General features: G+C 44.9%; 2 protein-coding genes across 2 annotated transcripts; one reads left to right on the forward strand and one right to left on the reverse strand.

Moving 5' to 3' along the window:
• Window positions 1-793: 793 nt before the first annotated feature.
• On the reverse strand, window positions 794-6,519 carry ACBD7 (acyl-CoA binding domain containing 7). The gene is made up of 4 exons (XM_072154266.1): window positions 6,355-6,519; window positions 2,455-2,572; window positions 1,170-1,232; window positions 794-1,061 (listed from the first exon to the last, which is right to left on the reverse strand). Exons 1-4 carry the CDS (start codon window positions 6,502-6,504, stop codon window positions 988-990), a joined length of 405 nt encoding a protein of 134 aa, XP_072010367.1. The 5' UTR covers window positions 6,505-6,519; the 3' UTR covers window positions 794-987.
• Window positions 6,520-9,331: 2,812 nt separating this feature from the next.
• Window positions 9,332-11,833, forward strand: RPP38 (ribonuclease P/MRP subunit p38). Its single transcript, XM_072154268.1, has 2 exons — window positions 9,332-9,476; window positions 10,835-11,833. The coding sequence occupies exon 2, from the start codon at window positions 10,860-10,862 to the stop codon at window positions 11,715-11,717; it is 858 nt and encodes a 285-aa protein (XP_072010369.1). The 5' UTR covers window positions 9,332-9,476; window positions 10,835-10,859; the 3' UTR covers window positions 11,718-11,833.
• The last annotated feature ends 199 nt before the right edge of the window (window positions 11,834-12,032 follow it).

Below are 12,032 nucleotides of genomic sequence, written 5' to 3' on the forward strand. Positions count from 1 at the left end.
CTTACTTAATTCATACATTTCCCTGGATAGTCTTAGTCTCCGGGGAATATTCTAATTATATTTATCGGCTTTCAAGGAACGTATCCAAGAAACGGTGAGGAGACGCAGTGCAAGAACCTATAATAAGACTGTAAACACAGCTGGTGATGCCAGGGTAGAGGCTACAACCACACAGCAACCATTGCATCCAGAAGGCACTAATATACCGGCTTAGGCTACATGCACACTGCCGTTGCCTGCCGTACCGTAGTACGGTGGGCACACGGCAGTGTCGGGGGGAGAGGTGGGTTGAGCCGCTCACCCCCGCCCCTCTCCATAGGAATATATGGCGCACGACGCCATATTCCGGCGAGAGATAGGGCATGTCCTATCTTTCTACGGGGTACGGAGCCGCACGTACCGTTCCCGTTGGGCGCTGCAAGTCCATAGCGATGTGTGTGTGTGTGTGTGGGGGGGGGGGGGCGGTATATCGGCCGTATATACATCCCCCATACGTTCGTGTGAATATGGCCTTAAAGGGTTTTCTGTTAGGAGGTAGACAACTTGCAATCATCATTTTAGGACTCCTTCAGCAGAAAAGGAAACAAGACATACTGATGGCAAACGTTGCCTAAACGGGGCAGCTAATAGGGACTGCCAATTTGGGACTATACAGGATAGGAGCCCAATTTATTAATTGTGAGGGTCAGCCTGCAGATAGGGATGTTAATGAGATGTGTAGCCCTGCATAACGAGGGTCTCGTGTATATAGAGTCAGCACATACCAAACGATTGAAGAGTCAAGACCACAACCTTTCTTGTGTAAAATGGTTTAATAAGGAAGAGCAAGGCATAGAAAACAGTACGAGTGTAGAAAACAGGTCCCTGTGCCCTGACAGCCTAAGTTATATACCTGAAGCATCACAAGAAACTCTGGTAAATAGTGTTATTAGTGGGGTCTGAGCTCTCCACACGGGTTAGTCTCTCTGCTGCATCCAGGACGTTACATCACAGACCGTATTTCTCGATCAGCTCATTGGCTTTAGACACGTAGGCACTCATGGCGTCGTCCTTGGACAAACCTTAAAAATAAAAGCGGGAGACGTGATCTGCTGGGCTGGTTCGGAGAATTTTGTGCACCAATTAAAGGCAGAAAAAGTTACCAAAGTTTTCAAAATTCCATGTCCTACCTTTCTTTGAATTCCACGCTTCCCATTTGGCTTTGCCCTTAAGATCCAGCATTCCAGGACAGTCTACAAAAATTTTAAGAAAGGGATGCATTTTAGTGTAGCGCGATCACCCATATATAGACATTTTTTGCTACCGAGCGCAACCCCCCCTCTCCCCAAAGACTTTGTACCTAGATCTTCATTTCCCCAGCAATCAAGTTAGGCCCTATCCAGTGGATTGTGGGGGTCTCAGCGGCACCCTCAGCAATCTCCGTCATCTCCATAGACATGAATGGAGCAGACTGGACGTGCATCACCGTCTGCTCATCTCAGGGAGCGACGAGAGGTCTGGAGGTACCTCAGACCCCTGTTCTCGTGATCTGTGGGGGTCTCATTACTGCAAGTTTTATTTCTCTCCAAGGCCTTTACTTTTTGGCTCCAGTTGCCCCCGTATCTTGCCTCTCCTCTTACTCCTCCAATAAACATCCTTATAATCTACTAGATGTGACAGCTGTACATGATGGCCGCTCGGAGAAATCTTCGCTCCCCTCATAATCCTGTTTTAGGAATTGCATTTTGGCCATTTTCTTTTAGTTCACAGCCTCTTGATAATCCCCTGGTGGCACCGACAGCTCAGCCATCACAGGGGAAAGTCTATAATCCTACAAAATGAAATCTGACCTCCCATCATAAGTCAGAGACTGTACACGTAATCATGTTTGTGCCAATAACAATGAATGTATTTGGAGATCTAATCTATTAACTTCCATAATGTTATCATGAGGCACCTGCACATTACATTCTACTGGATTCCCTCATTTTGTTGCCCGAAATTCTGGAAAAATAATTTTTCTAAGTTTCCCCTTCTATGAAGTTGTGCTTCTCAATAGATAGGGGAAAGTGTCCGATTGCGGGGTACAACTGCACCCCCATAGAAGTGAATGGATTGGTAGTTGCAGGTGTGACCAGGGCCAGTTTTAGGCTGCGGTCACACGTGCCGCTAGTTCACAGGGGGCGGTCCTCGGCCCAAACGCACATGCGTTTCCAGAGAAACTCCCTGGAAACGCATGTGCGTTTGGGCCGAGGACCTCCCCCTGTGCTCTAGCATCGCCTTATGACAGACGCCTAGTGGTACGTGTGACCGTGGCCTTAGACAAAGTTGGGCCCAGGGGCGCAACTACAAGGTAGCAGCTGCTATGGGGCCCTGGAATCTGTGCCCCTTTTTTGGCAAAAAAAAAAAAAAAAGCTTTAAAAATTATACACGTGAGCTTGAGGAGCTCAGGGTTTATCGATTTTAAGCTTCTACCTATATTAATGTCTCCCACTGTGCTCTGCTTGTAGAGGCCATAGAGCTCCTTCAGCTCATCATCGGTTGGTTTGGTTTTCAGTTTCTTTACATCTTCTGCCGCCTTGTCAAAGTCTGCCTGCAAAAATCATCAAAACGTGAGAAACAGATTTGCAACAATTGATTCCATGATGCAACAAGTGCAAAATGCATCCGGAAGTGGATTTGGCATCACCTCATCCCCAAAAAGGCATTTCATGGGGGCCCTCTTCCTTTAGTCTGGCTTCTTCCCCTCCAGCTAAATTAGAATCAGAAGGAGGGCAGTGGCACGGGGCAGTGGTCTTTTGGAATAGAAGGGGCTCAAGTGCACCGACAGGTCGTACCCATGGGAGAGACACGAAGGGTTTTTTAATTAAATTAAATGAGCAAATGCAGCACGTCGCAACACTATTAGCATGTTCTCCAATAGGATTTTGTCTGCTACCTATAGGATAGATGAAGATCTCGTTTCCCCCCCCCCCCCCCCCCAACGAACATGTATTCAAGTGTCACCTATGGGACTACTGCACCCACAAAGTGAATGGAGAACTAGTCACATGTGTATTACTGCTCCATCCACATGGCGGCGCTCCTGGGTCCCCATTCTCATTAACGTGGCACTCCTCACGCTTTCCGCACAATGAGATTACTACAGCACAATCCCTTTGGTGCAAAATGTCCTTTCTACAGAACGCCAAACAAGGGGGATAATTTAGGCATTTATATTACAAATACCAGCACTTAAGAACGTTGCCATATTTGCTGTAATATACAGGAATTCTGCTCTGCCATCTCTTTGTAGGGACTTGTACATGACCACGATCCCCCAACTGAAACTTGTTCCATCACGAGAACAATGGGTCACTTGTAGGATTATTGTCACAGGTTCTCACCCAGTCATGGGACACTTCCAGAAGCCCATACAATGTGGTGACAATGTGTCCCTGTTCCGTTACTGCGGATTGTGGAAACTGAATCCATTAATGAAGCCATTCATCTCCGGGAGAGGCTCAGCCTCCGCTAACATGGCCTCCTGCTCTGCACCTCTATAGTCATGCATTTTATATCTAACCCAACATATCTAGATAATGAAGGGATAACAAGACTTACGGCAAATCTTCTGCCATTTCACATAGGGAAGGCAACAAAAACCTTAAAAGGGAACCTGTCATCAGAATTCAACCCAAGGAACCACTACCAGTAATTTGTGAAGCCGCTTCACACCCTTTTAATCATGTTATCTGCATGGAGCAGCGTGGTGGTACAACTTAAAGTCAACTATGAAGTGAGATCTCATTGGATGCAGAGGTGGAGAGCGTAGAACTGAAGTCAAGCTCTCTTTGCCTCAGAGCCTCGACGTTGTTTACCAGACTTTGAGAGCCCTTTTGGAGATGACCAAAGGTACAGTGCCATCACCAGGAAGGGAGGTTCTAAGGAGAAGAGAGCTTGACTTAAGCACCAAATATCCTCTCCCCTGTGACTTTGTCCAACCAATGTATATTTCACTTCATAGTTGATTTTATGGATGGAATTATGCTGGGTCATGACAGAAGCACCATCTGAAAGCTGTTAACATGCTTTACAACCAACTGGTTTAGAAGGTACATTTCTGCTGACAGATTCCTTTTAATATTCATGGTGCAAGAATAATGGGCTCAAGACTCTGCTTTCCTCCAACAAAGATTTACCAGGCAGATTATTCAATAGACACCCCAAAAACTGCCACCATATGCATCACATTGGATTAGGACACACTTTGCCAAGAAGGCGTGGCTTAATGAAGTGCATTTTTTTGGGCCCTCACTGTAGCCCAAATTGTAGATCAGATTATTAAATTTACCATATAGTTTGTTCATATCACCACCCCTGACCTAGAAGAGCAGATACACAGCAGAGCTCAGAACCAGGAATAGTCAGTCACTACTTTGCTGGTGCTGGAGACTAGACTGGACCATAATGGGCCACCAGGATCACAAGGCATCCTGTCAAAAAAGTAAAAAGGTGAGAACTGTACAGTTCCAATCAGTAGTGGATTATAATATAGGTGGTAGCCTGGGGCCCCCCAAGGCCACCCAAACCCCATGAAATCCTTGTACATCTGCTCACAATAAACATGTACACAAGAGCCATTTCAGGACCTCTGAAGGTCCTGAAACCGCTGATTGAAATCATCAGAAGGGACACATCCTCCATTCCCCAAGAAGCTGATTCTAGTACCAGATGTAACAAGTGATTCCAGACTTGTAGGAGCAATAATATTCCTACAGCCCAGGGCCCAAGGTGGTCTTAATCTGCCCCTGGTTCCAATCAACTTAAATTCACCCCTGTGGACTAAACAACATATCCAATCTGATTTCATCTTCATCAATAAAAGACAAGACAATTGGTGGTAGGTGTGATGGGGCCTCGTGCAACTAAGACACCAAACCTGGTGCAGGTCAGATGTATCAGAGGTCCAGGCTGTAGGATACGTCTGGATATGAGGGGTTCAGGTCTGCAGTGCATTTGACTTGAAAAGTTGCAGCTACTTCCAAAACATTTCCTACGCTAGAAGGGAACAGGAGCAGATCTGAAGCCCAAATTTGCAGCTTTGTTAAGAGTCTGAAGTCAGATCTGACTTGAGCACCTGGAAAGTCCTGTTCTAGCAGACGTAGGAAGATTGTAAAAGGAAGTAGGCAATGAAAAAGGTCACAAAATAGCCAATGCAACAATAAAACACTACATGTGCCTCTCCGCCACAACACCACAAACCATCATGATAAACCAAGGGCACTTACTCCTAGATCCAGGCACCGTGGCGGTGGTGATATTCGTTATCCATGGCCTCCTCCCAAAAAACAAAATTTTTAAATGACCATATGCCAATGAGCCTGGAGGGCCCAGGGCGAGTTACCAGCGTCTCACACTGCCTCCCCCGCCTGATGTAATCTCACTTCACCACAAGGTGGGAGAGTGCTCCTGCACCATGTAACAGCCTATGAATCTACAGTATGAAGGGGATCTGGTAACACCCCAGGTGTCCTTCCGGCTCATTAGCATCATTTGAAAAGTTGATTTTGGAAGGAATGCATGGATAACAAATAAGATTACTCATAGATCCAGGCACTGACTGTGGTAATGTCCCTGGTTTATTACGATGGTAGATTTCCCTTAATTATACTATCCACATCCTTAGAAGCAGCGACGTACCTAGAGAGGACCATAGCCACAGTCATAGCAGTCCCTTCCCATTATAGGACCAGGCACTGCCCATCAAGACAGACGGACCTGGTTCCTTTTGTGACCATCAGCAAGGTCTTCCACTATGTTACGTCGCTATTGCACAAGTAGGAAGATCAGTTATAGCCAATATGGATCAGAACTAGAACTCCTGGTAGATGTGGGTTTGCATAAAGCCAAACACTATAAATCAGGACACCGGCAGCAGGAATAGGGAAAAGCTCATCCAAATTACATGCAAACGTGACCCCGCACACCCCTTCCAAAACACTAGAGAATAAGCCCAACACCGCAAGATACATAGAAGCGACATTACAGCCATCATTATGGTGCACATTGCTGCCGGGGTTAAACCTAAATTCTTTAAAATATCCCCATAATTTTTGTATCCCCTTAAAATAGGACAAACCAACTAAATTTATAGAAAGCATTAGACATAAACATCATAAACATAATCCCATTATGTCGGTAACAATGAAGCGGCGTGTAATCAGATGTAGCAGAGCTGAAGGTGTTAACTCCTTAAAGGAACAGCATTGTCAACTGATCTAGCGACCAATTTACGCATAATGACGCATTAAATATTTAAGAACCCCTTCAATGGCAAAATAGCCCATGCAATAAGACCATGCCAGAGGCAGCAGCGGGCAGGAGGGGCAGTACCTGGGGAGACATGGTGGATGCAGGCGTCAGCTCAGCAGAACCTCTTACAATAATCTGCAGCTCAGCTGTGTCTCTTATATGGGTCAGCGCTCCTCCAGGCTCCAGAACCCCTGATTGGTTCCCCATGTCTTGTGCCCTGACATCATCCATTGTAGCTGCATGCAGGGGCGGCTGCAGGTGTAACCCATTCACTGCCAGAAACTGCTTGTCACTGCAGAGAGGTCTCCGCATTACAGAACCTGGGGACACATGTGATGTCCATTGTAATGTGTCACCTGTTCTGGCTGCGGGGAATGAGACAATAGGGAATTCTTATTTGTGCAGCGTCATTTTGTTTGTGAATGGTTTAAAGCCCTTGTTCACACGCAGCGCTTGTTAACGCACTGTAAATGCATTGTAGAAAAAAAGCTTGTTTACAAAGCGTTAGCAACGAAGTAACAAAATATTTACATTGTTTTAACATCACATTTCAGCGCTCTGTAAACGCAACTCAAAGGCCGCGGTCACACGTACCGCTAGGCGTCCGTTCATAACGCGGCGTTAGTGCACAGGGGGCGGTCCTCGGCCCGAACGCACATGCGTTTCCAGAGAAACGCATGCAATCGGCTTATCAAGGGCGTGTTCACACATTGCGTTTTGAACTGAGTTTTAATAGCGTTTGAAACGCATTACAACAGCTGAGGAGAGGTGATTTGCCTAATTACATCACTGTTAACATTTCTGTTTACAAAACGCATCGTAAATGCAATGTTTCTGTTGCGATTTCAAATGCTTTAAAAACGGATGCGTTTTTAGAATGTATGTTTGCGTTTTTAAAAACGCAGTGCTTGATGTGTGGTAATTGCGTGTAGCTGTGTCACTTGTAATTTGTAAACACACAGATCTTCTCCCTGCTGTTTGTGCATGTAATCATGCGTTTCAAAAAGCAGACCACAAACGCATGCGTTTTCGAAAATGCAACCGCTTTGAACAGCACAATTAAAACGCAGCTCAAAAACCCAGCCAAATAAAAAACCGCAGGGGAGAAAACGCTTAGTTAACACACTTTGACCTACCACATTGAAAAAGCCAATAAGCAAATATAATGCATTTTTCAAGGATTTAAAAAACGCAGTGAAGAAAACACCAAAAAATTGCCCGTCCCTTTAAAAATATAAATAAAAGGAAAATAATACACATTTTGTGCCTCCATGCCTGTACCAATCCAGGCTACAAAACTATAATAGTATTTTTTTTCTATACAAAAAGAAAGAAAAAAATTGGAAATATTAAAGGAAAAATCGCAAAAAAATTATATTAATCGCGAAAAAAAGCCTCTTTTTAAACCCCAAGTGTGTATAAAGAAAGAAAAATTCTTGTGTTATTGAGGGCAGATTCCGACATGGTGTTTTTAATCGCATCGAAAACGCAGGTGAGAGGGGGTTTGTCCAAAAAGCATGTGCGTTTTGACCGAACCGCCTCCCACGTGCGTTTCTGATGCCTTTTTAAAAGCTGGTGACACACGTGATGGTTTTTTTGCGACTTCGAATGAATTGAAAACGCATGCATTTTTTTAAATTTTTCTTTGCGTTTTTAAAAACGCAATGCTTGATGTGTGTTAGTTAGGGCGCGTTCACACGTTGCGTTTTGACCTGCGTTTTCATTGCGTTTGAAACGCATATACAACAGCTGAGGAGAGGTGATTTGCCTAATTACATCACTGTTAACGTTTCCGTTTACAAAACGCATCGTAAATGCGATGTTAACGCATGCGTTAATAAAGCGTTAACGCATGCGTTTTGTTAACGCGTGTGTTAACATTGCGTTTACAAACGTAAACGGTAATGTAATTAGGCAAATTACCCCTCATCAGCTGTTGTATATGCGTTTCAAACGCAATGAAAACGCAACCAAAACGCAACGTGTGAACGTGCCCTTACAGTCCGCTGTGTCTCTTGGAATTTATAAAAACGTAGTCATCTTCTTCTCCCTGCTGTTTGTGCATGTAATCTCAACACAGACCAGAAACGCATGCGTTTTCAAAAATGCAACCGCTTTGAAAAGCGCAATGAAAATGCACCTGAGGGCGCGTTCACATGTTGCGTTTTCATTGCGTTTGAAACGCATATACAACAGCTGAGGAGAGGTGATTTGCCTAATTACATCACTGTTAACACTTCCGTTTACAAAACGCATCATAAACGCGATGTTAACGTATGTGTTTTTTTTAAATATCCTGCACAGAAAGGGTTAAAAAAGCTCTCCAGTAGGATCTAACAAACACAAAATTGCGTTACCAAAAACTACATTCCGTCCCTAAAAAAACAAGACCCCGTACGGTTATAGTGACTGAAAAAAAAAAAAAAAGTCAGAGCTTGTGGAAGGAATTGATGAAATAAAAATAAAAAATAGCCCTGGGTATTGATGTGGAAAACGGGGCTGATGGAAAAACCTCAATCAGATTTTATATTTTTACTCTAAGTGAAGTTTTCTGCGCGGACAGTGCCCCCTGTCTAGTAAGCATTATACTGCACCCAAAACTTCTGAGATATTTATACATTGGAAGCAGGATACTGGTATTTTAGGGTGAGGGCACCCATGGGGGGGGGGGGGGGGGGTAGAGGGTGCAGAGATATCACTGTTCTGGTGCAGGGGGAAGTGCTGCAGACCTCCCGTGGCATCAAATAAAGGAAACAATTACAAATTTCCGTCATCCCATGTCCTGTTGTTAGTTCTTAGCAAAAAAAAATTATAAAAATACCAGAAAATTTCACACTTTGGGATTCTTCATAAAGTGACGCCATGACGCACGACGTGCCGTATAAATATACATTAACATTTTCCGAACCCCGCTCATTGTAGGTATAACATAACAGAGAGGTTAAGCTCAGACAACTCTCATCCGAAGCAATGATGGGAGCTGTAGTGATGAATACTGTAGAGGGGACAAAACTACAACTCCCAGAATCCCTGCGGATATAAGAGGCCGAACCGGTTGAAAACTGTCCAATCAGATGCGACTTACGGTTGTGCGTTCCAAAAAGAGGGTTTCCAAGCCTCGGAACGCAGGACAGACGCCGCCTTGTGATTGGCTGATTGTTCAACGTGCATGTCCGGAAGGAGACGCACGTGAGTTACACCAGGTGAGACTGTGTATAAGACGCTGTTCACACGACTCTATCTTGTGAAGGGGCGGGTATATTAATCAGTGCCGTGTGAGTGCATAGTGCTAGGAGTGGGCACCAGCTTGTGCCTAGTTATCCCGCCTCAGGCTAGAGTTATAGCAGATGCCCAGGTCATAGGTCATACAGGGGGTTGTTGTTACCTTGTGACTTGAAAGTGACATTGACAATAAATTCCTGGATTTAGGAATTCCTGTAAGCTTGGAGTCCCAGCATGATGTCATTCAGAACGCATCTCATGATGTCATCTTTGTCCTCGTTAGAGATGAGTGGACCTGTAGTTTTAGTTCCGGGTCAGCGCCCCCCCCCCCCCCCCCCCTGCTAGTAACCCCCCTGGTTAGTTTGTCGTTGGCTGCTAATTCGGCAATATGGCCGGATCACGTGGCCGAACCCGAACTACTACAGGTCCATGCGTATCTAGTGCTGGTCTAATAGGAGAGCAACCTGTGACCTCTTAACGGGAACCTGTCACCATATTTTACCTGGTCCCTACTAGTTCCATCGTGTATGAAATGTCCTTTGTATCATTCCCGCTTTTATGTGAAATCTCATCCGTTTACCTTTTTTTTTTTTTATATATTAAAAAAAAATCTTGCCCAAAGTAATGTAAAAATATGCAGAGAAGAGTCATATTACCTGAGATGAGCAAAGTTTAGGGGCTGCAGGGGTGGTGTCACTTTCGACGCCCCTATCTTTAATTTTATTGCACCTAGAAACATGATTGTGGTGTCATGTTAAAGATAAGAATCTCATCTTTCAGATCACATTGGAGATAAAGGCAGTTTAAAAAAAAGGGGGGGGGGGGATGGATCTTTATCTGCAGCTCACATTTCCATGCTAAGTATTTAAAGAGGACCCACCAGGATGATTTGGGACACTAAACCACCCACAGGTGTCCCAAATAGCCCTTTAGCTAATCCCTCTGTGCTCACTATTAAAAAAAAACTAAAACAAAAACCCTTTATGCTTGCATATAGATGGGTCCAATGCACCTTACTGGACGAATCTCTTGTGCAGTGAAGCCGGAGCTGTACATCTTGTACCTGTGGCGCATGCACAGTGCAGGCGGGTTGCAGTATGCCGGCTACAGAGAGCACCGAGATGGGTATTAGCGGTTTTAATAGCGGCCACAGAGGGACTAGTTAAAGGGCGATTTTGGACGCAAAATCACCGGTCCATAATGACCTGTGAGTGGTTTAGTGGCCCAAATTCCCCTGACTGGTCAACTTTAACTGCCAGTTCTGTAGCTCACAGAACCACAATCCTTGTGTGGAGTACGGTCCATTTTGATAATTTTTTTGGGTTTTTTGTTTTCTCAGAAGAACCTCCCTGTGTGTTTCCATCATGGCTCCCAAGTTGGGCAAAATGTCGATAAGTAAAATTAAAGCTCGGTCTAAGACCTCTTTGAACAGCCCGTACGTGAAGATCTGGACCCCCGTGGTCGGAGAGGACATGCAATTCATCCTGAAGACTTTATTGAAAATGCTTGAGGAATTTGGACTGAAGAAGATCGAGACGCACCCAACAGCAGGAAAGGGCCGAAAAAAGCGTAAAAAACCACAAGATTCCGAAGGAAACAACAATAATTCTGATAAAGACGACAAAGGTTCCGACACAGAGACTCCAAAAAAGGCGGTGCCAGAAACTGGGTGGACCAATACGGATCTTCGGAAACAGTTGGCCGTAGGGATTAATGAGGTGACCCGCGCTCTGGAGAAGAACGATCTCTTTCTGGTCATAGTGTGCAAATCGGCCAAGCCGGAGATGATCACCAAGCACATCATGGAGCTGAGCTACAGCCGGGAGGTCCCCGCCCTGCAGCTGCCCCGGCTCAGCGAGAACATCGCCCCCACCCTCGGCCTAAAATCCGTGTTGGCGCTAGGCCTCCGAAAATCCGCAGACTTATTCCACGAGCAAGTGAAGGCCATCCTCCCGCTTGTGCCACCGCTCCATGTGCCTTGGCTCCCCATAGAAGGCGCCACCCCAAAAAAGTTCATCGTTTCAGTAGAGGAAGATGAACCGGAAGAGGCCGAACCCGGGAATCCCCCCTCTGCCAAAAAACGTAAACTGTCCACCGCCGTCCCGGTAGATATAAAGCTACACAACCTCAAAGTCAAGAAGATCGTTCCGAACCCAGCAAAGAAGAAGAAGAAGAAAGAAAAGAAAGCGCAGAAAAAAGTGCTAAAGCAAAAAACAAAGTGACTTCATATTTATTTATTTTCATTTATTTTAAAGCAAATTTTTGAAAAAGAGGTGAAAAAAATTTTTTGTTTTTGTATAATCTGCCACATTCACTTGATAAACGTTGCGAGGTCTTGGATGGTTTCTGAATGGGACGTTTGTCAGACAAAGGGCTTCTACACGTTTGCGTTTTGACTTCCGTTTTGAAGATTCCATTTTTCTTGAATGTAATTTAATGAATTGTGATTTAAAGGGATTCGTCAGTCATAGCAAAGCCTAACTTGCTGGTCAGTGGGAGTGTCTGTGATGGGACCTTCATTGATCACGAGAACGGGA

Source organism: Engystomops pustulosus, chromosome 5 (assembly GCF_040894005.1).
Source record: "Engystomops pustulosus chromosome 5, aEngPut4.maternal, whole genome shotgun sequence".
NCBI lineage: Eukaryota > Metazoa > Chordata > Amphibia > Anura > Leptodactylidae > Engystomops > Engystomops pustulosus.